This window comes from Enhydra lutris, unplaced genomic scaffold (genome assembly GCF_002288905.1).
Source record: "Enhydra lutris kenyoni isolate GAN:26980312 unplaced genomic scaffold, ASM228890v2 scaffoldscaffold33, whole genome shotgun sequence".
In the NCBI taxonomy this organism is placed as follows: domain Eukaryota; kingdom Metazoa; phylum Chordata; class Mammalia; order Carnivora; family Mustelidae; genus Enhydra; species Enhydra lutris.
Genome location: NW_019154117.1, coordinates 1,931,314 through 1,955,052, shown reverse-complemented (window position 1 = coordinate 1,955,052; position 23,739 = coordinate 1,931,314). Strand labels below are relative to the sequence as shown.

Below are 23,739 nucleotides of genomic sequence, written 5' to 3'. Positions count from 1 at the left end.
GGTTTTGGCTCAGGTCGTGATCTCAGCGCGGGCTCCGTGCTGGGCGGGGAGTCTGCTCGGGAGTCTCTCTCTCAAAACAAAAAAAAAGTAAATTTCACAACCTGTGCTTAGGCAGTGGATTTTTAGCTAGGACACCAAAAGCACAGGCCACAAAAGCAAAAATAGATAAACAGGATTACATCAAAAAAGAATTTTTGCGTAGTAAGGGACATTATCAAAAAAACGAGAAGAATTTACTTACAGAAAGCGAGAAAATGTTTGCAAATCATATACCTGATAAGGATTTGCTGTCCAGAGACCTACGGAATCCTCCTACAGCTCGACATTAAACACCCACTAAAAACAGGCAGAGGACTTGACGGTGCTCCACAGGAAGACACTCGCGTGGCCGGTAACACATGAGAAGCTGCCGGATGCCCTCAATTTAGTCAAGTCGAGCCAGCGCTGCAGGGAGCTGGTTCTTCGTGCCTGCCGTGGTAGCTGTCGTCGGAAATTTGGAGAAACGGGGGAGGGCGAGACCGCTTTGGGAGGCCGTCCGGCAGCTCCTCAGGACGCTGGACCCGGCCCCTCGCAGGCCCCTGCTCACAGCAGCAGCGTCCCGAAGAGCTGAAAAGGAAACAGCCCCTGGTGTTTTCGGCACAAACGGGTGACCAGGGTGTGGCCTGGCCTTCGTGCCGCCTGCCGCGACCTGCATGGCTGCGCTCTCGTTCTCCGAGATGAGCCCGCAGCGACAGGCCCGCGCTCCGGGAGAGATCCGGAGTAGACAGTCCGCTAGACGCCTGGAGGGTTCCTGGGCTGGAGGCTGTGGGGAGCTACTGCTCCGTGGGGACAGACTTGCAGTGTGGGGCCCGGGAGCCGTTGGGGAATAGGAGGGCGTGGTGGTCGCACGGCACTGAATGGAGTTGGTGCCCCTGGACCGGGTGCTCAGGGCCGGTTACAGTCCGGATTCTTGCCAGCTCCTTCCTGTGCCGGTTTGAGACAGGGCAAGGGGAGTGTTGTGCACTCATGTGCTCACGAGCCTAGAGTACGTACCATGTGGCCCCTCAGGGAAGAGCTGGCTGTCCCTGACCTGTCCAGCCGCGAGTGTTTGATTTTTCCGCTGCATTTCAGAGTTGCAGACCTGGGTGGATACCACTGCTCGGTGCTCCGCGCACGTCTCACTGACCCGAGCGCGCCATTGACTAGCCTTCGTGGCTCTTCTCGTCTTTGGAGGGGAGCCGTGTATAGTGGGACGCACAGGTCACAGGCCTGTCCTCGCAGGGGATCCCAGGCTCCGTCCCCACCCTTGGACGCTCCCTTAGCCCCTCCCGGCAGTTCCCTGCTGCGCCCCCAGGCAGTCCCTGCGCATTCTCTGTCTCCAGTTCCTCTTTCCTGTTCTGGAGCTGCATAGAAACGGGCTCCTACTGCGTAGGCTTCGTGTGAGGCTTCCTTCACTCGTCGGGGTGTTTTCACATGTACTCCTGCTGTCTGTATGTGTCTGTAGTTCCTTTTGTTTTTTTGGTTTTGTTTATTTAATTTTAAAAAAATTTTTATCTGTTAGAGCGAGTGCGTGCTCAGGAGCAGGGGCAGGGGCAGAGGGGGAAGCAGGCTCCTCGCTGAGCTGGGAGCCCGCTGCGGGACTCGGTCCCAGGACCCCGGGATCATGACCTGAGCTGCAGGCAGAGGCTTTGCTGACTGAGTCATCTAGGCACCCCTGTTTTTTGTTTTTCATTAAGGTGAAATTCAGGTCCCATCAGAGGACGTGTTCTGAGGCGGGCCGGTCAGCGGCGTGAGTCCGTCCCTGTCGTGTGGGCTCGTTTTCCTGGTTCCGCGCTTTTTCGTCCTGCAAGGGGAGCCCGCCTGCTAAGCTCCCCGTTTCCCCAGCTCCTGGCGACCCCCGGTGTACATTTTCTCTGCTCATTTACCTCTTCTGACAGGTCGTGTAAACGGGACGGTGCAACTTGTGACCTTTTGTGTCTGTCTGTTTCCACTTGGCTGAGCGCCTTGGACGTTCACCCGTGTCCGCGTGTCAGTGCTGGGCTCGTGCTCCTGGCTGACTCGCACTCCGTGGGCCACGGTGCGTTTACCCAGTCGCCCTCCGCTGATGGACACGGAGGTTGTCTCCACCTCTGGCTGCTGTGACTGGTGCCTTTGTACCTTTCAGCTGACAGTATTTGAGTCCCCGTGTTTGATTCTCTGGGAGCTCAGCGCTGGGGCGTGTGGTCGGGATCTGTTTACAGACTCGCGGGGCCTGTCGCCGAGCCTGGTGCTGCGCTCACCAGTACCGCAGAGCCGGCCGGTCCCGCAGCCTCACCACCATTTGGTCATGTTGATGTCAGTTGTAGCCTTTCTGGGGGGTCGGGGTGGCGGTGGCGTATTTTTGAAGCTGAAACGTCGCAGTGCCATGGGTCATACCGTGCAGGCTGCCGGCTGGTACGCAGCGAGCATTTCTACGCGTTCCGTGGCTGCGGCAGAAGGAAGCTCGCGTGGCAGACCCACGGCGGCGAGGACCGCTGGCCCTGTGCCCGGCCTTCCAGCTCCGCACGCGGGGAACTGAGCCGAAGCACCACGGGTGGGGCAGCCGTAGGAGCGTGGCCCTTGCGCCGCGTCCCCGGGGCCCCGTGGTGGGTCACGGGCAAGTGCGCGGAGCGTGCAGGCTCCGGGCCCATCTCAGACCTGGGTCCCTGGGGATGGGGTCAGGGTTGGGGAAGACGTGTTTTTAGCAAACACACGAGAGGATGTTTTGTTTTGTCCTCGTTTCCATGACGGAAACTAACCGAAGGTGGAGGGAGTGCAGGGCAGCCCACCACGTGGCCGCTCTGTAGGTCCGGCCGTTGTCAGCTCTGTGTCACTCCGTCATGTCTGTGGCCTGCTTATTCCTCGGGAGTGCTTTTCAGCGACTGGTAGGTTCAGTGTCCTTTCCTGCGCAGGTGCCTCGGTCGGCCCGTCTGACCGACAGCAGCTGCATGTTCCCCGGACCCCGCGGCCATCCTCTGTCGCTCTTCGGGCGCGTTTCTCACCGGCCGCCGCTGTCCGGTCTGTGTCTGAGTTTCCCTGGTTGACTCCGTGACGGGGTCGCTTTATTCCCAGCAGGACCCGCCGCTGGGTACCCTGCGGGTCGGAGTGCCCACACGCCCCGGAGCTCGGGACCGCGGCCCTTCCGTGGCCTTCCCTGCACGTTGCTTTTCTCTGCTGCTCTGGGGAAGGCCCGTAGGGTGCCAATCGCGCACGGGGTCGCTTTCAGACCAGTCCGGCTGCCCTGGCGGGCGTGGTGACTCCGGGGTTCCCTGTCGGCAGAGGCAGGTTTCCTCGGCAGATAGCAGGGCTCGCTCTGTGCGCTCTGATGAGGGCGGGGCAGGTGTGGCCACAAGGGACAGGAGTCGCGCAGGCCGGGTGCTCCAGGTGGGCACAGCCGGCGGGTAAGCGCCAGCGCAGGTGGCAGCAGAGCTCAGGGGTGGGGTGGGGGGACCGTGTAGGGCTGGTCCGCGTCGTACTCGCACGAGCTCTGGGCTGGAGGCATCCGGCGCTGCCTGGCCCCCAGGCACAGGGGGTCTGGCTTGGGGGGTGGGGGGGGCTGGCTTGCGTGACTGGACCCTCAGGTGACTAAGAACTGGCCGGCCCGGGAGGGCCACTGTTCCCTTTGCTGAAAGCCGTGAAGAGGTCAAAGCAGCATGGTAGACGGAGAACGCACGAACCGCGTGCGGGGCCTCGCTCGTTGGTCGGAGCAGGAGTCCCTCAGCCTCCTGTTTTTCAGGGCAGGTCCCTGAGTAGCCTGCAGCGGCGTGGAGAAGTCTGGAAGAGGGTGTGCAGCCTCCGGGGTGCAGCAGGGTGCAGCCTCCAGGGAGCCCGCGGGGGGCTGTGGGAGCTGCGGACCAAGCCTTCTAGACCTTCAGCAGAAGGAGAAAGCCAGAAGGCAGAGGAAGGGTCCTATGAGGGGTCTGGGGTGGCTCTTTTGGGACTAGGTTCAAGCTGGACCTTTTAGGTGGGGTCGTGTGTGAAATAGCAGCTGAGCAGAGGCGGGAGCCGTCCGTCAGATCAGAGCTGTTTTAAAGAAGCATCTTCTGGTTTGGTTTACAGACCCCACTGAGGTGGAGGAGAAATAGAAACTTTAAAATTGGCCAGTCAGGGGTGCCTGGGGGGGCTCAGTGGGTTAAAGCCTCTGCCTTCGGCTCAGGTCATGATCTCAGGGTCCTGGGATCGAGCCCCGCATCGGGCTCCCTGCTCAGCGGGGAGTCTGTTTCCTCCTCTCTCTCTCTCTCTCTCTCTCTCTCTCTCTCTCTCTCGGCCTTCCTCTCAGCCTGCCTGTGATCTCTGTCAAATAAATAAATAAAATATTAATAAAAAAACTAAAGAATTGTCCAGTCAGAAACTAAGAAGTTAATTCTGTAATTACATGTGACTAAAAATACATAATACAGATGGTCATATCATTCTAAAATATTTATAAGACGCAAATTTTATGTTTTCCAGTTCAGGTCATCCTTTTTTTTTTTTTTTTTTTAAATTGTGTTACGTTACTCACCGTACAGTACATCATTAGTTTCTGATGTGTTCCGTGTTTCCTTGTTAGCATAGACCAGTGCTCCATGAATCCTTACCCTCCTTAAACCCACTGCCGGGCCAACCCATCCCCCCACCCCCGCCCCTCCAAAACCCTTAGGTTGTTTACTGGAGGCCATAGTCTCTCGTGGTTCTTCTTCCTCCCTCTCCAGTTTCCTCCCCTTCACTTTTCCCTTCTTTCTCCTAATGTCCTCTGTGGTTTTCCATGTGCTCCCCGAGTAAGTAGAACCATATGATAACTGACTCACTCTGCTTGACTTATTTCACTCAGCATAATCTCCTCCAGTCCCGTCCATGTTGAGGCAGAAGTTGGGTGTTCATCCTTTCTGACAGCTGCATAATACTCCGTTGTATATATATGGACCACATCATCTTTGTCCATTTGTCTGTTGAAGGGCATCTTGGCTCTTCCCACAGTTTGGCGACTATTGCCATTGCTGCTATGAACATTGGGGTGCATGTGGCCCTTCTTTTCACTACATCTGTATCTTTGGGGTAAATACCCAGTAGTGCAATTGCAGGGTCATAGGGAAGCTCTATTTTTAATTTTTTTTTTTTAAAGATTTTATTTATTTATTTGACAGGCAGAGATCACAAGTAGGCAGAGAGGCAGGCAGAGAGAGAGGGGGAAACAGGCTCCCCGCTGAGCAGGGAGCCCGACGTGGGGCTCGATCCCAGGACCCTGGGATCATGACCTGAGCCAAAGGCAGTGGCTTTAACCCACTGAGCCACCCAGGCGCCCCCCTATTTTTAATTTCTTAAGGAATCTCACCACTGTTTTCCAAAGTGGCTGCACCAACTTGCATTCCCACCAACAGTGTAAGAGGGTTCCCCTTTCTCCACATCCCCTCCAACACACGTTGTTTACTGTCTTGTTAATTTTGGCCATTCTAACTGGTGTAAGGTGGTATCTCAGTGTGGTTTTGATTTGAATCTCCCTGATGGCTAGTGATGATGAACATTTTTTCATGTGTCTGTTAGCCATTTGTATGTCTTCTTTGGAGAAGTGTCTGTTCATGTCTTCTGCCCATTTTTTGACGTGATTATCTGTTTTGTGTGTGTTGAGATTGAGGAGTTCTTTATAGATCTAGGATATCAGCCCTTTGTACTGTCATTTGCGAATACCTTCTTCCATCTCAGGTCACATTTTTAAGTAGTTTCAGGTTGTTGCATTGTGAGGCTGGTATTTTGATAATATTGAAATGATGTTTTGGCCAGAGTCCCAGGAATGCCCAGATCCTGATGTGCCTGTCACCTTCCTTTTTGACATTACTAATGGAGTCATCTTTCCCATGAAAAGTAAAAACCAGTTAAGAGGAATTCAGGGTTTCTCTTCAGTCTTAGCTGAGCCAGTGCTGAATAGCTCCCTGCAGAGCTTGCTGGCTAGAACACAGCTCAGAGGGCTTTGGGCTTGAGTCTATTCTCGACCCCAAATCAGGTCTGCCCACCTGGTTGCCATGGTGATGAGGAGAGTGGTGCTTTTACCAGCAGCACAGGGAGGACTAGCCCTGGTTACTTAGCAGATGCTGCCTTGAAATCTACAGTGTGTTTCTTTTAGACAGCAGATAGCCACATTGTTCTTCCTTACGCAGTCGGACAGTCTCTGCTTTTGAGTGGAATGGCTCCTTCGTTCACATTTAATGTAATTGTTACTGTGGTTGTGGTTGGATTTACATCTGCTGTTTTGCTGGTTTTTTTATTCTTGGTTCCTCTTTAAACTATCTTCTGTTATGTTAAGTGAATAATTTTATTTTTATTTATTTATATTATTTATATATTTGTTTATTTTTAGCAGGGAGAGGCAGACAGAGAGGGAGAGAGACAGAATCCTAAGCAGGCTTCATGCCTGGGGCTGGATCCCACGATCCTGAGATCATGACCTGAGCTGAAATAAACAGTGTGACTCTTAACTGACTGAGCCACCCGGGTGCCCCAAGTAAATACTTTTAGAGTACCATTTTGAATCCTTCATTTATTTTTTCTTTACTTAAAAAAAATAATTTTCTTAAAAATAGGTAAGCAAGCGGTTGCTCACGAATAAGGAAAGTGATTGCTCTAGGAATTACAGTATACGTCTGAGTTTCTGCATTGGAGAAGCTTTACACCAGTGTAACTTTTGTCTCCCTCTCTCTCTCTGGGCTGTTGTTGGCGTCTGTGTCATGCCTGCGTATGTCATCAGCAAGACGGTATGGTGTTGTAAACATTGCCCGATGCTTTCATGTCTTTTGAAGAAACTAAGACAAGTACTGAGAGAAGAATTTTATGTTTTCCAGCTTTATTCACGATTGTTAGTGTTCAGGATCTGTCCCTCTGGGGTCAGATACCGCCCATTGGCACTTCTTCAGCATTTCTCCAGAAGGCCTTCCTCTTGTATTGTACAGGAGTTCTGCTGAGCATCAAGTTCTCTCATGCTTTGTCTCTATTTTGCATTTAGTTTTGGAAGGATAGTTTTGCTGGATATAGAATTGCTTCTTGGTAGTTTTTTCTCCCTCACTACAGGCATTCCTTGGAGATACCACGGGTGTGCAATAAAGTGAATATCGCAGTAAAGCAAGTCAAATGAATTTTTGGTTTCCTAGGGCATATAAAAGTCATGTTGACACTGAACTATAGTCCACTAAGTGCAACAGTGTTGTGTCTAAAAAACAATGTACATATCTTATTTTTAAAAAATTTCTAAAAAATGCTTACCATCATCTGAGCGTTCAGGAGCCATAATCTTTTTGCTGGTGGAGGGTCTTGTCTGCTGTTTAAGGCTGCCGACCCATCGGGGTGGTGGCAGCTGTGGCCGTTTCTGAAAGTAAGACAACCCTGGAGTTTGCCGCATGGACTGACTCTTCTTCCAGGAGCAGTTTCTCTGTATCCTGTGATGCTTTATGGTAGCGTTTTACCCACAGCAGAACTTCTTTCACAACTGGAGTACAGGATGCCTGGGGGGCTCAGTTGGTGAAGCGTTGACTTTGGCTCGGGTCATGATCTCAGGGTTCTGGGATCGAGCCCTGAGTTGGGCTCCCTGCTTGTGTCTCTCCCTTTGTTCCCCACCCCACCAAGCTTGTACTCTCTCTCTCTCTTTCTCTCTCAAATAAATAAAACCTTAAAAAAACCCGAAAAACTGGGGTCCATCCTCTCCAACCCTGCTGCTGCATTACAGCTACATCCGTGTGATATTCCAAATCCTTTGTTGTCACTTCAACAGTCTTCACGGCATCTTCACTGGGTGTAGATTCCATCTCAAGAAACCACTTTCTTTGCTCATCCGTAAGAAGCAAGTCCTCATCTGTTCAAGGTTGATCACGGGATTCTAACAGTTCAGTCCCATTCTAGCAGTTCAGGCCACACTTCTGATCCCGCTTCTCCTGCTGTTTCCCCCACATCTGCAGTAACTTCCTCCACTGCAGTCTTGAACCCCTCAAAGCCACCCATGAGGGCTGGAATCAACTTCTTCCAAATTCCTGTTGATGTGGATAGTTTGAGCTCTTCCAGATAGTGAATCATTTCCAGGATGTTTTCGGTTCGCTGTTCCCTGACCCATCGGAGCAGTCACTGTCTGTGGTAGCCACAGCCTTATGAAATGTATTTCTTTAAAAATAAGACTCGAAAGTCACGATAACTCCTTGATCCGTGGGCCGCAGAATAGATGTGTTACCAGCGTGAGAACAGTGTTAATCTTGTTAATCTTCCCAGAGCTCTTGAGTGGCGAGTTGCACTGTTAATGAGCGGTTCTCTTTTGAGCGGAATCTTTTTTCTGAGCCATAGGTCTCAACAGTGAGCATAAAGCTGTGAGCCATGTTGTAAACAGACGCGCTGGCCCCAGGCTCTCTCCTTCCATGTAAAGATGACAGGCAAAGTAGATGTAGCATGATTTATTCCCCCTCAATTCCAGTGTGCTTCACGTAGAGCGGCCCGACACTTGTTTCAGGTGTGCGGTGCAGAGATTCAGCAGTCCGGTGCGTTATCGGTGCGTCGCGATCGATGCGTGCGCTCGTAAACCCCATCGCCCATTTCACCCGTTCCCCTACCCAGCTCTCCTCTGGTAACCATCCGTTGGTTTCATATAATAGTGTGTGTCTTTTCTTTTCCTTTGGCTCTTTTTTTTTTTAGATTTTTTAATTTATTTATTTGACACAGAGAGAGATCACAAGTAGACAGAGAGGCAGGCAGAGAGAGAGAGAGGGAAGCAGGCTCCCTGCTGAGCAGAGAGCCCGATGCGGGACTCGATCCCAGGACCCTGAGATCTTGACCTGAGCCGAAGGCAGCGGCTTAACCCACTGAGCCACCCAGGCGCCCCTTTTCCTTTGGCTCTTAAATTTCACATGAGATGAGTGAAATCATATTATTTGTCGTTGTCTGCCTTATTTCGCTATTGTTACACTGTCTGGATCCATCCTCTTGTTGCAAATGGCAAGGTTTCCTTTATTTTCTTTTTATGGTTAAGTAATATTCCAGTGTATGTATGATATACCACGTCCTTGTTCATCTATCAGTGGACACTTGGGTTGTTTCTGTATTGGCTATTGTAAATAATGCTGCAGTAAACATTGTGGTGCATATATCTTTTTGAATTAAGTGTTTTTGTCTTCTTTGAGGAGCTACCCAATAGTAGAATTATTGGATCACAGGGTAGCTCTATTTTCAACTTTCTGAGAAGCCTCCATCCTGGTTCCCTGGGCACCAGCTCGCACTCCCACCACCAGTGCACGAGGGCTCCCTTTCTCCACAGCATATTCAACACTTGTTTCTTGTATTTTCGGTTCACGCCGTTCTTACAGGTGTGAGGGGCTCTTTGTGGATTCGATCTGTATTTCCCCTGGTGAGGAGTGATGTTGAGCATCTCTTCCTGTGTCTGTTGGCCATCTGGGTGTCTTTTTTAGAGAAATGTCTGTTCATGTCTTCTGCCCATTTTAAAATGGATTATTTGTTTTTTTAGGTATAAGTTGTGTAAGTTCTTTTTATAGATTTTGGATGCTAACCCCTTATTTGATAATGTCATTTGCAAATATCTTCAGCCTGTTCAATAGATTTTTAGTTTTGTTGGTAGTTTACTTAATTGTGCAGAAGTTCTGTATTTTACTGTAGTCCCGGCAGCATGATTTTGCTTTTGTTTCCCTTGTCTCAGGAGACATCAAAAAAAATGTTGCTGTGACTGATGGCAGAGAAATTACTGCCTGTGCTCTCTTCTAGGATTTTTATGGTTTCGGGGCTCAAATTTAGGTCTTTAAATCCATTTCGAATTTATTTTTGTGTGTGATGTAAGAAATTAGTTGTTTCATTCTTATGCATGTAGCTGTCCAGTTTCCCCCCATTTGTTGAAGAGACCAGCTTTTCCCCATTGAATATTCTTGCCTCCTTTGTTGAAGATTAATTAGCCATATATTTTTGGGTTTATTTTTGGGCTTTCTATTCTGTTCCATTGATCTGTTTATCTGGTTTTGTGTGTGTGTGTGCTAGTACTGTATTGGTTTTTAAATTTTTTTTAAAGCTTTATTTATTTATTTTAGAGATAGGGAGAGGGAAAGAGAATCGGAAGCAGGCTGTGCACTCTTGTGACCCTCAGATCATGACCTGAGCTGGAACCATGGGTGGGACACCTGACTGGGCCACCCAGGCACCCCAGGACCATACTCTTGGTGACTGTGGCTTTGCAGTATAACTTGAAGTCTGGGCTGTGACACCTTCAGTTTGTTCTTCTTTAAGCCTGCTTTCACTATTTGGGGTCTTCTGTGATTCTATAAAAATTTGGAAGTGTTTGTTCTTGTTCTGTGAGAAATGCTGTTGGTGTTTTGAGAGGGATTGCATTAAATCTGTAGATTGTTTTGGGTCGCATGGACATTTTAATGGTATTTGTCTCCCCCATCCATGAGCATGGAATATCTTTTTTTTTTTAGGATTTCATTTACTCGACAGAGAGAAAGAGCGCACACACAAGCAGGCGGGGAGCGGCAGGCAGAGGGAGAGGGAGAAGCAGGTTCCCTGCTTGTGGGGCTCCATCCCAGGACACTGGGGTCATGATGGGATCATGACCCAGGCCAGAAACAGAGGCTCAGCTGACGGAGCCCCCCAGGCGCCCCGACACGGAGTAGCTTTCCATTTGTTTGTGTTGTCCTCAGTTTCTTTCGTCAGTGTTTTATAGTTTTCACACATCTTTTACCTTCTTGGTTCAGTTTATTCCTAGGTATTTTATTGGTTTTGGTGCACTTGTAAATGGGTCTGTTGTCTTAATTTTTCTGCATGGTATTTCATTATTGGTACTTAGAAATGCCACGGATTTATAAATATTGATTTTGTATCCTGCAACTTTAGTTTTTGGTGGAGTCTAGGGTTTTCTCTGTGTAGTACTGTATCATCTGCTGGTAGTGAAGGTTTGACTTCTTTACCAGCTTGGAAGTCTTCTGTTTCTTTTTGTTTTCTGACTGCTGTGGCTTGGATTTTGGCTACTGTGTTGAATAAAAGCGGTAACCTACTTGTCTTGTTCTTGATTTTAGGGGAAAACACATAGTTTTTCACCGTTGAGTGTGAGGTTAGCTGCAGGTTTGTCATATATGGCTTTTATTACGTTGAGGTACAGTCCCTCTCAGCTACTTTGTTGAGGGGTCTTATCAGGAATGGGTATTGTACTTTGTCAGGTGCTTTTCCTGCCTTTGTCGAAATGAGTGTATGATTTTTATCCTTTCTCTTATTGGTGTATGTGTCGTGTTGATTTGTGCATATTGAACCACCCCGTATTCCAGGAGAAATCCTACTTGATCGTGGTGAATGATTTTTTTTAATGTATTGCTAGATTCAGTTTGTCTTTTTTTGAGGAGTTTTGCATCTTTGCTCATCAGAGATACTGGCCTGTAGTTCTCTTTCATTGTCGTGTCTTTATCTGGTTTTGGTATCAGGGTAATGCTGGCCTCATGGAATGAATTTGGAAGCTTTCCTTCCTCTTTTATTTTTTGGAATAGCTTGAGAAGAGTAAGTATTAACTCTTTAAATGTTTGGTAGAATTCACCTGTGAAGCTGTCTGGTCCTGGACTTTTGTTTGTTTGGAGTTTTTTGATGAGTGATTCAGTTTCGTTGTGGGTGATTGGTCTATTCAAATTTTCCATTTCTTTCTGATTCAGTTTAGGGAGCTTATATGTTTGTAGGAATTTACCCAGTTCTGCTCTGTCAGTTTGTTAACATACAGTTTTTCGTAATGTTTTCTTACAGTCCTTGGTGTTTCTGTGGTTTTGATTCTCTTTCATTTCTCATTTTGTTGATTTCAGTCATCTTTTTCCCATGAGTCTGGCTAAGAATTTATCGGTTTTGTTGATCTTTTCAAAGAACCAGCTCCTGGTTTCATTGATCTGTTCTGTTGTGGTTTTTTGTTTTTGTTAGTCTCCATATTATTTATTTCTGCTGTAATATGTATGATTTCCTTCCTTCTACTGGCTTGGGGTTTTAGTTCCTTCAGATATAAAGTTAGGTTGTTTATTTGAGATTTTTCTTGCTTCCTGAGGTAGGCTTCTGTTGCTACAAACATCCCTCTTAGAACCATTTTTGCTGCATTCCCCCAATTTTGGACCATTGTGTTTTCATTTGAATTTGTTTCCTTGTACTTTTTGATTTCTTAGTTGACCCATTCATTGTTAATAACATGTCATCAATCTCCATGTGTTTGTGTTCTTTCCAGATTTTCTCTTCTGGTTGATTGCTAGTTTCATAGCGTTGTGGTCAGAAAAGATGCACGGTATGGCTTTAAGCTTCTTGAATTTGCTGAGACTTGTGGGCTAGTATGTGATCTGTTCTGGAGAATGTTCCATGTGCTCTTAAAAAGAATGTACATTCTGCTGTTCTAGGAGCGTTCGGAATGTGTCGTTAGATGCATCCGGTCCTGTGTGTCATTCAAAGCCACTGGTTCCTTGTTGATTTTCTGTGTGGCTGACCTACCCGTTGATGTCAGTAGGGTTAAAGTTCCCTCCTGCAGGGTGTGTTACTGTTGATTACTTTGTTTGTTATTAAATGTGTTATGTATTGGAGTGCTCCTGCTTTGGGGGCACAAATATTTATAATTGTTATGTCTTATTGTTGGATTGTCCTCTTTTAAAATTTTTTTTCTTTAAAGATTTTATTTATATGTCACAGAGAGGTAGAGAGAGAGAGCACAAGCATGGGGAGAGGCAGAGGGAGAAGCCGGCTTTCTGCTGAGCAGAGAGCCTGATGTGGGGCTCGATCCCAGGACCCTGGGATCATGACCTGAGCTGAAGGCAGAGGCTTAACCCACTGAGACACTGGGAGCCTGGACTGCTGTCTTGGTGATGGTGTAGGGTCCTTCTGTGTTTCCTGTCTCTGTCTTGAAGTCTGGTGTGTCTCCTGCAGCGTGGCTGCCCCAGCTTTCTTTTCACTTCCTTTTGCACAGAAATACTCTTCCGTCCCTGCACTCTCAGTCTGCGTGAGCCTTTAGGTCTGAAGTGAGTCTCCGGGAGGCCAGCGTGTGGACGGGTGTTGACTTCCGTATCCGCTCCGTCACCTGCGTCTTCTCTTGGGAGCCCTTAGTCCATTATGTTGTGGAGGGAGGACGTGCTTACTGGCATTTTGTTACTTTTTTTATGGTTGTTTCTGTAGTTCTTCTCTGTTCTTTCTCTTCTCGCGGTTTGCTGGCCGTCTTGAATGACCTACGTGGAATCCTTTCTCTTTATTTTGGAGTATCTGTTACTAGTTTGTGATTTGTGCGACGCTTGGTTGGCGTCTCAGGTCTCACGCACCGAGCCGGCTGTGTGGGCTGTTGACGGTCGCCTGCATTTCACCCGTTCTAAAAGCACCGCATTTTGCTGTTCCCCGCCGTGTTGTAGGGACATGGTGTCCTACTTTACATCCTTCTGTTTTGTGAATCTCCGGACTGACTTTTAGAGATAGACTTAATTTTTCTGCTTTTGTGCCTCTAACCTTTCTCACTCCTGCTTATGGTCTTTTCCACTCACAGATACCCCTTCAGTGTTTCTGGTAGGGCTGGTTTAGTGCTCATGAATTCCTATAACTTTTGTTTGGGAAGCTGTTTCTCTGTCCTCCTGCTCTGAATGACAGCCTGGCTGGAGGAGTTTTCTCTGGCACAGATTTTCCTTTTAGCACCTTGACCCCATCACGCTGCTGTGAAGCGTCTGCTGGAAGACCTGCTCGCAGCCTTAGGGGGATTCCCCTGATGACTGTCTCTCTCGGGTGGCTTTTTTTTTTTTGGGAGAAAGAGGGCGGGGGGGGGGGGGAGGGGGCAGAGGGAGGGAGAGGGAATCCTCGTAAGCAGGCTCCACGCCCTGCACAGGCCTGGTGTGGGGCTCCATCCCGCGACCCTGAGATCACGGCCTGAGCCGAAGTCAGGAGTTGGATGCTTACCTGACTGAGCCACCCAGGCGCTCTTCTCTTACTGGTCTTACAATTCTCCCTTTATCAGTACTTTCTGCCACGTTAATTCTAAGTATTTTGGGGTGGGCCTCCTTCGGTTTATTTTGCGGGGGACGCTGTACCTCCGGCATCTGGATTTCTGTTTCCTTCCTCAGATTTGGGAAGCTTTCTTTCTCCAGATACATTTTCTGCCCCATTTTCTCTCTCTGTGCCTTCGGAGACCCTGTAATGCAGATGGTACTGCTCTCGGTGCTGACGCTGACTTTCCCAGATGCCTTCTCGGCTTCTCTTACTCCTCTCTCTGCTGCTCAGCGAGCTTGTCTTCCGTCCCTGTCGTCCGGGCCGCTGGGCCGCGCTCGCGTCTCGTCTAGTTGACCGTCCAGCGCACGTAGCGTATTTCTAGTTCCCGTCACTGAGTTCGTCGCCTCCGGTGGTTTTTGTGTTTTCTGTCTCTCGTCAGGGGTCTCGTCAGGGGTCTCGCTGACGCGACTGAGGTGTCCTGCGCTCCCCGTCGGGCGGGTTTCTTATGCCGATTCTGTTCAGCCGCTTGTCTTGCTGGGGTTGTTCCCCGGTCTCCTACGTGGACGCGCTCTTCCGTACTCTCCTGTCGAACTCTGTGCGTCTGCCTCCCTGTTTTGGGAAGGTCAGCCGTGTCTCCCGCTCCTGAGAGCCGTGGCCCCGGGAAGAGGGGCTCCGGTCGTGTCCAGCGGTGCAGTGTCCCCTGCTCCCCAGGGCCTGGCGCTTCAGGGACCGTCTCCTGTGTGGTGCGTGTGCCCTGCTGCTGTGGCCCGGCCCCCTTCCTCCTCAGTCCTCTCCCCTGCAGAGGTGCACTCTGCCTGGAGAGGGCAGGGTTTGGCCCGGGGGTTGGTAGCCCACCAGGCTGGGGCCGCCTTAGCCTAAGTTGAGTGGGACCAGCTGTTTGCCGGAGCTGCACTGTCACCGGACCCCACCGGAGAAGCTTTTGTGGTTGGGCGGGCCCTGCAGTCTGACCAGATGTCTGACGCCAGCCTGCTGCTGGGGCCGCAGTCGGACTGGTGTGTGTGGTTGTCTTCCCCTCTCCTGGGGGCAGGAGTCACCGTGGAGGGGTGCAGGCCTCTCTCTCGGGGCTGCTGGCACCGCTTGGGATGGGCTTGGGCTTAAGGCGTATTGGAGGGGTTAGATTCGCAGGAGAACGCAGGGACGGGGCTCCAGGAGCTAGCAAGGTGCGTGCCGGTCCACTGCTGTCAGGGACCCGCGGTGCACAGGGACAGCTCCTGGGGGATCTGGCCACGCCAGAGGGGACAGGGCGCAGGAGGGGTGCGGGAGTGAGGTGCCCACTGCGGGCTGGGCCCCCGTGGGAAGGGCGCTGTAACTGCCCCGGAAAACCCTGCAGAGGCTGGGATGGGGCTGGCGGGCACGTGCTCTTAGCACGGTGCTGCTCCTGCAGGTTTCTGCGTGTCTGGGCTGGGGGTGTGCGGGAGGGCAATGGCGCCTGCCAGCTCTTTCGCTCTCGGAGGGGTCCCCCGAGGATCCCCGCCCTCCCGGCACAGGCTCTGGTGTTCGCAGACAGCCTGTATGCGCTGGGCCTCCTCCAGCCTGCGGCCGCTTCGCCGTGGCTCAGTGAGCCTGCCGGGCTGTTTCCTGTCACCCTCCAGCTCCCCGGAGCGGAGCCGCTGGTTTGGAGTTTTAGGTGCTCAGCCCCACTGGTTGTAAGAACCCGCAAAGTTCGGCCAGTCTGGTTTTCAAAGCCCAGTGTCATGGGGGCTCGTCTTCCCAGTGTGGACCCCGGGTGCCTGGTGTGGGGTCTGCTCTTGTCCCCTCTCCGCACCCGGTGCGTTTCTCCCTACTGCAGACGGCCTTTGGGTTCGTCGGGCTTCAGACCATGCCTGCCCTTTCTGTCCCACTTGGATGTGCCCGTTCTCTACCTTTAGCTGTGGAAAGTCTATTCTGCCCGTCTTTGGGTCCTTTTCTGGGTTATTTACACTCATGTCAGTGTTCTGTTAGTGTAACCATGGGATGAGGTGAGCCTAGGAGCCTCCCACTTCGCTGTTGTCCCCAGAAGTAAGATTTAGCATCATTCTTTTTTTTTTTTTTTTAAGATTTTATTTATTTATTTGACAGACAGCGATAACAATTAGGCAGAGAGGCAGGCAGAGAGAGAGGGGGAAGCAGGATCCCCGCGGAGCAGAGAGCCCGATGCGGGGCCCGATCCCAGGACCCTGGGACCACAACCCATGCCGAAGGCAGAGGCTTTAACCTACTGAGTCCCCAGGTGCCCCAAGATATAGCATCATTCTTAAAGGCCGTAAGATTTTCAGAATGGCCCGGGAGCATTTAGCTGAAAGTCACCCGTTGCACTGGCCCCGACCAGACGATCAGCCTGTCTGTGGAAGCTGCGAAGGCAGCACGGACTCCTCCTGTCTAGCCGGGGAAGTCCTCGATGGCACCTTCTTCCCGTGGGAAGCCCTCGCGTCCACCCTGAAAATCTGCTGGTCAGTGCAGCCGCCTTCGGGAACGATCTCGATCTCCCGGATCTTCCGGATCTCCCGGTCACTTGCGGCAGCTCCCATGGCCGCGCGTGCTGCTTCGCCTTGCGCTGTCGTGCCACGGACGCGGCCTCCTTCCTGAAACCTCAAGCCCGGATCTCTGCTCGTGTCAGGCTTCGCTCCTGCGGCTGCCTCCGCTCTCTCTGCTGCACAGAACCGGAGAGAGTCAGGGCCTTCCGCTTCGGCTGAGGAGAATGGCGTGGCAGGTTTGAGCTTCCGGCCGGATGACTGACGCTTTCTCCCTCTCGGCAGTGAGGCTCGCACCCCTTACTGCCCGCGCGGTCACGGTGCCCACGTGGTTTCCTTCAGAAACCACCTGCGTAGCGGAACTTGGCCGAGAGTCTGACACAGGAAGCTTAGCTTTCGGCCGGTCTCCGCTGTCCGCGCGCCTGCCTTGTGCTCGAGCACGGAGGGGCCGCTGGAGGGTCATTACTTGGCCTGTCCGAGGGGAGCGGGGAGACAGGACCACGGCGGCCGTCTCTGTAGGCACGGCTTGTGGTGCCCCAGACGAGTGCAGTAGTAGAACTGAAGGCCACTGGTCGCGGGTCGCCGCGGGCAGTAAGAGTAACGAGGAAGGAGTTTAAGAAGTGATGGGAGTTGTGGCACAGAAACAGGAGGTGCGGCCTGGCCGGGAAGACGGCGCCAGCGGGTGGGCCGACACGGCATGGCCGCCAGCCTTCAGCGCGTGAGACACCGTGTCTGTGGGGCGGGCTAAGACGACGCGTGCCTGTGCTCTGGCCTCCGCTGGCTCCCGGGACGCGGCGGGGCCGCCGGTCCCACGTGCGCTCTGCGTGGCCTTCAGCGCTTGCACCGGGCCCTGGATCTCTGTCTTGCACCGTCTCTGGATCTCCACGCGCCCCACCTTGGCTGTGCGCGGGCCCCAGAGTCGTGCTTTCGTCAGATTTGGGGAGTTTGGGCCTTTCTTTCTCTCCCTCCTTCCTTCCTTCCTCCCTTTCTTTTCCTTGCTTTGCTTTTCTTTCCTTTCTTTTCTTCTAAGATCTTATTTATCTGACAGAGCATAAGAAGGGGGAGTGGCAGGCAGAGAGAGAGGGAGAAGCAGACTCCCCGCTGAACAGGGAGCCTGACGCGGGGTTCGATCCTGGGACCCTGGGATCGTGACCTGAGCCAAAGGCAGATGCCCAACGGCTGAGCCCCACAGGCGCCCCAGGGGCCTTTTTTTTTTTTTAAGATTTTATTAACTTATTTGACAGAGAAATCACAAGTAAGCAGAGTGGCAGACAGGGAGAGAGAAGCAGGCTCCCTGCTGAGCAGAGAGTCCGATGCGGGGCTCCATCCCAGGACCCTGGGATCATGACCTGAGCTGAAGGCAGAGGCTTTAACCCACTGAGCCACCCAGGCACACCCCCTACCCTCTTTTTAGATATGCCCCCGGGGCCTTTATTTCTTCTGAAGCCTTTTTGGTTCCCTGTGTCCGGGCGGCCCCCTTACCCGTGTGGTCTGCTTGCTGATGCCCCGCTGGTCTCCTGGGCTCAGTTACTTTTCTTCGTCTCTTTTAAGTGTTTTCTTGGAACCGAGTAGTTTGTATTTTTTTTCGGCTTCATCGGTTTCTGTCCCGAGCCGCACCTGCCCAGCCCCCCGGCTTGGGCCGTGTTCTCAGGCTGCCCCGGAGTTGAGGCGGCCGCGTCCCCAGCCCACACCGCTGACGCAGTTTCTCTGAACTTCTGTTCCCTGAGTGTGGGTCACATTTCCTCGTTTCTTTGAAAGGCTCGGAATTTGTCGTTAAATACGCCATATTTCAGTTAATACGTCGTAGCAGCTCTGGTTTCGGGGTGGTGTTTTCTCCCTGAGAGTAGCGACGGTGATGGTTTCCCTCGGTGATGGCCTTGGCCTGGCTCGCAGGCCGTCCCGCACCTGCTGGCGGCTTCGCGCCCGGGCTGCTTGCTCTGGCTCTCGGGCTCCCGGGCGCGGCCGGTGCAGCCTCTGCTGTCTGCGCACAGGCGTGTGCGGGCTCGGGGAGCCCCGGCCTGCGGGCCGTGCCAGCGCCTGCCCTGCTCTGCGTCCTGGGCCTCGTGGACGCCTGCACTCGCACCCGGGCCCTGTCGCTGCAGGGATGTGAGGCGGAGGTCCCCTGGCCCTGGGCCCACAGAGGGCCACGGCTGGGGCTGGCGGGACCGCCCGTTGCCGATCCCCTCCCTGAAGGGCACGTGCGCCATCGCGCAGCCCTTCTGGCGGAAGGCGGGAGCTGCAGGCTGTGGCGGCGTCTCCGCCGTGCTCCAAGCGGCAGCCGTGAGCAGGAAGAGGGCGGCTGGGCTTGGATGGGCACACTGGCTGCGCCCCGCAGTTCGTCGGAAGCCCGCGGCCACTTTCTGGAGGGCTGCCGTGATGGTCGAGTGTCTCATCCTGCCAGGTAGCTGCTTTTCGGGACGGAGCGGGCCGATCTCCCTGTGCGTGTGCCAGGGCCTCCCGGGCGCAGCGCTGATGCCTTGTGGAGAGTCGCCTGGCATTGGGCAGCCGGGAGGGGCCCAGGCAGCAGGAGTCCCAGGTGCCCAGCTGAGGTCTGGCCCTGGGAGGTGGCATCGGGGACAGAGCGAGCAGGTGGGAGCAGGGTCTGCGTGGGCTGCTTTCTCAAGACGAGCTCATCCCACGTCCGTTCACACATATCCCGTGGGTGCACAGGTCCCGCCATGCGGGCCACTGTGTGGGGCTGTGGCTGGAAGCGGCCCAGAGCGAGGCTGCGGCCTGTCGCACGCTCAGGCCGGGACCCGTACGCCGGGCCGCGGAAACGCCGCAGCTCAGCGTCTGTCAGAGCCCGTGAGCGCGGGGCAGCTAGTGCGAAAACACCGACGTCGTGGAAGCCGGATGGTGGGGACGTGGGGTTTGTCGTCGGACGTTCTCTTTTCTTGGGCGTGTGTTGGGAAATTGTCCTAACAAAAGGGCAGGGAGAGGAGGCAGTCTAGACAGACTGTTTCTCTGGGTGAGAAGAAGGCGGGAAGCAGCACCAGATGGAAATGCTGGGCCGCGACTGTGATCCCGTGATGGCGGGGGCTCGTCCCGGCGGCGTGGGACTGGATCTAGGCCAGTATCTTTCTGCCTGGAAGACGCAGAGAATCTTACAGGCTAGTGAGAGAGACCACGCGAGTTTGGAAACCAGTAGCCTCCTCCTGAGAGACGGTGTCGAAAATGGTGGGGAGGGACCGGACCCTGTCACTAGGGCTGTCGTAGGTGTGCGCTGCCTGGAAATACCTCACTTTCAGAGGGTGGGGGGCCCCCACCTCACGCTTTGCTGAGCCACATGGAGATTGGATCACAGGGAGGGGACACTGGTTGTCCCCAGCTAAGTGATGGTGTTTTTGGATCTCTGCCGGAAGATCTGAACTTCATGGGGTTGTCAGTGAGCCCACTGTGTAATGGTCAGTCCGACGGGGATGAGGGAAGTCATGGGCTGGGTGGCGGGCGTCTGACGCCCGTGTCCCCTCGTGTCGCAGTCGGGGCAGTGCCGGTCCTCTCCAGAGACACCGCGTCGGGGAAGAAGGGCCGCCTGAGCCAGGTGAAGACGCCACACAACCCCCTGGACTCCAGCGGCCCGCTGATGAAGAAGGGGAAGCGGAGGGAGGGCCCCAAGGCCAAGAAGCCAACCTCGTTGAAGAAGGTACGCGGGGGAGGCTGGTGCTCGAGACCCAACTCTGCCGGGTCTGTGTCACGTCTAACAGCTTGTAGCATTTTCGGATCTGATGTTCACTCTGCTGGAACGCGCGCTCTCGGCATGTGTGTGTGGCTCTCTGGCAACGACCCCCTCCCTGCGTGGGGCGGCAGAGGGCACGGAGCAGGGCGCCTCCGCTCCTGGAGACGGGCTCCTTTTCTTGTAATGCTGGGCAGGTGTTGCGGACAGAGAACCAGGAACGGGGGCTACTGCCCGCACCCTCCCTGGGGTGATCTGGCTGGTGTGCAGATTCTGGAATATGGGTTTTGTTGGGGCTGTCGCGGCGGTGCTGTCTGGCCTGGTCCTGCGTGCCCGCCTCTGCACATCTGGGGGACGTGGGCCCAGCCCCTGGGGACAGAGGGCATGTTGCTGCCATGAGGGTGCAGGAAGGTACCATGCCCACCTGCCGAGGTGGGGCGGCTCGTTCAGCAGAAGGGCTCGTTCGTGAGGACACGTATTTAGGTGTTTTAATTGTTTGTTTCATCTTAAAGATTATTTTGAAAGAACGGCAGGAGAGAAAGCAGCAGCGTCTCCAAGAAAACACTGGCAGCCCCGCTCCCGCCAGTGATGCCGCGCTGGATGGCGAGAGCGGTGGCGACGACGGGGCCGCGGAGCAGGCTGTCCCCTCAGGTACCCATGTCCCGGTGGGCCGTGCACCGCGCCCGCTCAGGGCGGCAGCTGTCGGGGTGCTGGCCGGCCAGACGGTGTTCCCTGGGCTGGCAGCGCTCCTGGCCCCTGCGCCTCTTGGGGGGCGGGCCGAGGGACAGGGGCGAGGCCCCCGAGGGTGCGCTGTGTGGCATCGGATGCTCCCCGTGAGAATGAACAGCACGAATGGCGTAGCCACCTGCCCAGCAGCGTGAGGGTCATGGGGTCGCAGGGGACACGTGTCAGTAAGCCGCTGACCGAGCTGTGCCTTCAGAACAGCCCGCAGAGCATCGGTGCGTGGCCAGAGCACTTGTCACCTTTGTCCTTCTGCGGGGAGGGGCTGTCCTGGAGATGCCGCCCTGTGAGGTGCGCTCGGGCCTTTCCCGCCCTTGGCCCGTGCGCCCAGCGTGGCCCGGGCTGTGTGCTGACTCACTTCTCTGTGACGTTGCAGAGGGGTCCGACGTGTCGTTGTCCTCTGCGCCCGCGCTGGAGGGCGCGTCGGAAGGGTTGCCGAGAGCTGAGCTCCAGAAGGAGGTGGGGGGCTGCCACCCGGTCCCCAGCGGCACAGGCGGCCCCAAGATCCACAGCAGGAGGTTCCGGGAGTGAGTGACCGCGGGCCCCGGGGTAGGCTGGGCTCACTCTGATGTGGAGTGTGGGGCTGTTGCGCCCCGACGTCCTCAGGGCACCAGGCTGGACCCTGGCTCTCCTCCTTGTCAGAACCCACGGCAGGGCTGCCCGTTCTGCTTCTGCGAGGTCCTTGTCCTCACGTGCTGTCACAGCGGGCCAGGTGGAGAGGTGACGCCTCCCTTTCGTGGTCTGGTGTCTCCGGGGACGTCGGAGGGAGCGCCGCCTGCTCCTGTGCCGCTGCTCTCCGGGGCGCGCTCCGGTTGTGTCTCTCTGTGGCCGGTGCCGCCCCGGGGCCCGGGCCGGGCAGAAGGAGGCTTTGCCCCTCGCGGTTGGGAGCCGGGAGGACATGCGGTCCGTCGGCCGGGGGCCCGGTTCGGTGCGGGCCGCTCCCCGCGGGGACCCCCGACAGGGCCGCCGCCAGCGGGCGCCTCCCTCAGTTACTGCAGCCAGATGCTGAGCAAGGAGGTGGACGCCTGCGTCTCGGAGCTGCTGAAGGAGCTGGTGCGCTTCCAGGACCGCACGTACCAGAGGGACCCGGTCAAGGCAAAGACCAAACGGCGGCTGGTGCTGGGGCTGCGGGAGGTGCTCAAGCACCTGAGGCTCAGGAAGCTCAAGTGCGTCATCATCTCCCCCAACTGCGAGAAGACCCAGTCGAAAGGTAACGCGCCGCGCGGGCTCCCGCTCCCATCACCGAGGCCCGTGTCTGCCGCTCCCCTGGCCGCCCGGCGGCCGCGCTCTGACGCAGCCGGACCCGGGCCGTTCCAGATGGCGGTCTGGCCGGTCCGTCAGACCTCCAGGGAGGTGGGGGTCCCCAGGGCTCCTGCCGTGGGGCTCCTGCCATGGGGCTCCTGCCATGGGGCTTCTGTGACCGGCTGCGCCCCAGTCCAGCTGGCGTGTCCTTGCTCGGTCCAGGAGCGCGGGCGGCTCGTCCCGGGGCTCGGCTGTCTCACCCGGGACGGTTGGCTGTGTTTTGTGGGATGCAGCGGGCTGGGCCAGAGGACAGACAGAACCGGCGGTGTGTCGGGGGCACGGGGTCGTGGGGAACCTGTGACCTGTGTCTTTGTCTGCCGGGGGCCGAGGGAACCTTCAGAGCATGTGTGCTGTCGCCCGCATGGGTCGGGTCACCTCGCAGGGAGCCAGTCTGGCTCCTGCGCGGAGCTTCCCTGGCTGCCGTTGCTGTTCCGCAGCTGGAGACTGGAGGTTTCCTGCCTTGTGTGGGGTCCCTGGGGCCCGAGAGCAGCGGCTCGGGGCAGGCCCTGACCCTGGAATGGGACAGCAGGGGACTTCGGGCCCCTGTCCTCTGGCTGTGTGGTCGCTGCGCCCCAGCCTTGGATCCCTTCACAGCATTGGGTTTGAACACGAGTCTGTCCCCTCCCTCCCGGCCCGCGGCCTGAGCCTCCCCCGAGATTGTTGGTGCCCGGGACGTTCCGCAGCTTTGCCTGGGCTCCTCGAGGCTCTCTGCACCCCCCGTGACTGTCCTAGGGGACGGCCTCCGGCTCCTGCTGGGCAGCGGGCTGGGCGGATGCCGGCAGGAGTGCGAGCCCGGGCCGGTGAGAAGGCAGGTGCGAGCATGCGTTTGGCAGATGGGGCTCGGAGCCCGGTGTCCCTGCGACACCCGCTCTCCGTCCTTCTTCCTCTTCTCTGGAAGTGGGTGGGCGCTGCCTGTGCGCAGGGCTCTGTGAGCAGCAGGGTGGGTGGCGCGTGGGCCCTGCTGTGGGACGTTCTGCGCGCCGGGCCTCCTGTGCGGCCGTCCTCTTGGCCGTCCCCTGGCTCTGTGTGCTGGTGGCATCTGCTGAACGGCCGCAGGGTTTCCCGTTCCTCTTCTTCTGGGTTCCGGGAGCGGTTTCTGCTGTCCTGAAGTCTCTGTGTTTGTTGCCACCCTGCTGCTGCGGGGCCGATCAGTAAGTACCCTGAGCAGCGCGCAGAGAGGATGTGGGGGGGGTGCGCGCCCCCCGCCCCCACCCTGAGTGCCTCTCTTGCCGCTGCTGGGCTGTTTGGGTCTCAGGCCGCAGGCTGGCGTGGATGGCCACCGGCCGTCATCGTCTGCTCATCCTCAGCCGGTGTGGCTGGTGCATTGAGGCCGGGCACTGCGTCGCAGGGCCGTGCTTGCCCACCGAGTGCGCGCCAGCATCACCCCGACTCCCTGCCAGCGCGAGGCACTGGGCCCCAGAGCTGCGGTTCTAGCATGTTCTTCAGTGATGCTGCTGCTGCGGGGCCACGCTAGGCTGGCTGCTGGGCCGCTGCTGTGCTGGGGAGCCCTCCCAAGGGGATGTCTTGATGCCCCCGGGCAGACGTTCAGCCTCGTGCGGGGCCGCAGCCTCCACCCTGCCTCTGTCCTCAGATCCCTCCTAGAAGTCGGGGCCTGGCGTTGCCCGGGTGAGCGGG

General features: G+C 55.2%; 1 protein-coding gene across 2 annotated transcripts in view; it reads left to right on the top strand.

The window, feature by feature from the left end:
• The window catches only part of LOC111153492 (SECIS binding protein 2), a 47,393-nt gene that overhangs the window by 18,156 nt on the left and 5,498 nt on the right, over positions 1 to 23,739 (top strand). The window contains exons 11-14 of one of the 2 annotated variants that reach the window (XM_022512544.1): positions 19,868 to 20,031; positions 20,574 to 20,712; positions 21,179 to 21,329; positions 21,792 to 22,012. In XM_022512544.1, the coding sequence (XP_022368252.1) occupies positions 19,868 to 20,031; positions 20,574 to 20,712; positions 21,179 to 21,329; positions 21,792 to 22,012 (675 nt within the window). Of the gene's footprint in view, positions 1 to 19,867; positions 20,032 to 20,573; positions 20,721 to 21,178; positions 21,330 to 21,791; positions 22,013 to 23,739 lie in introns of both variants that reach the window. The other variant, XM_022512545.1, reaches the window with a different exon arrangement.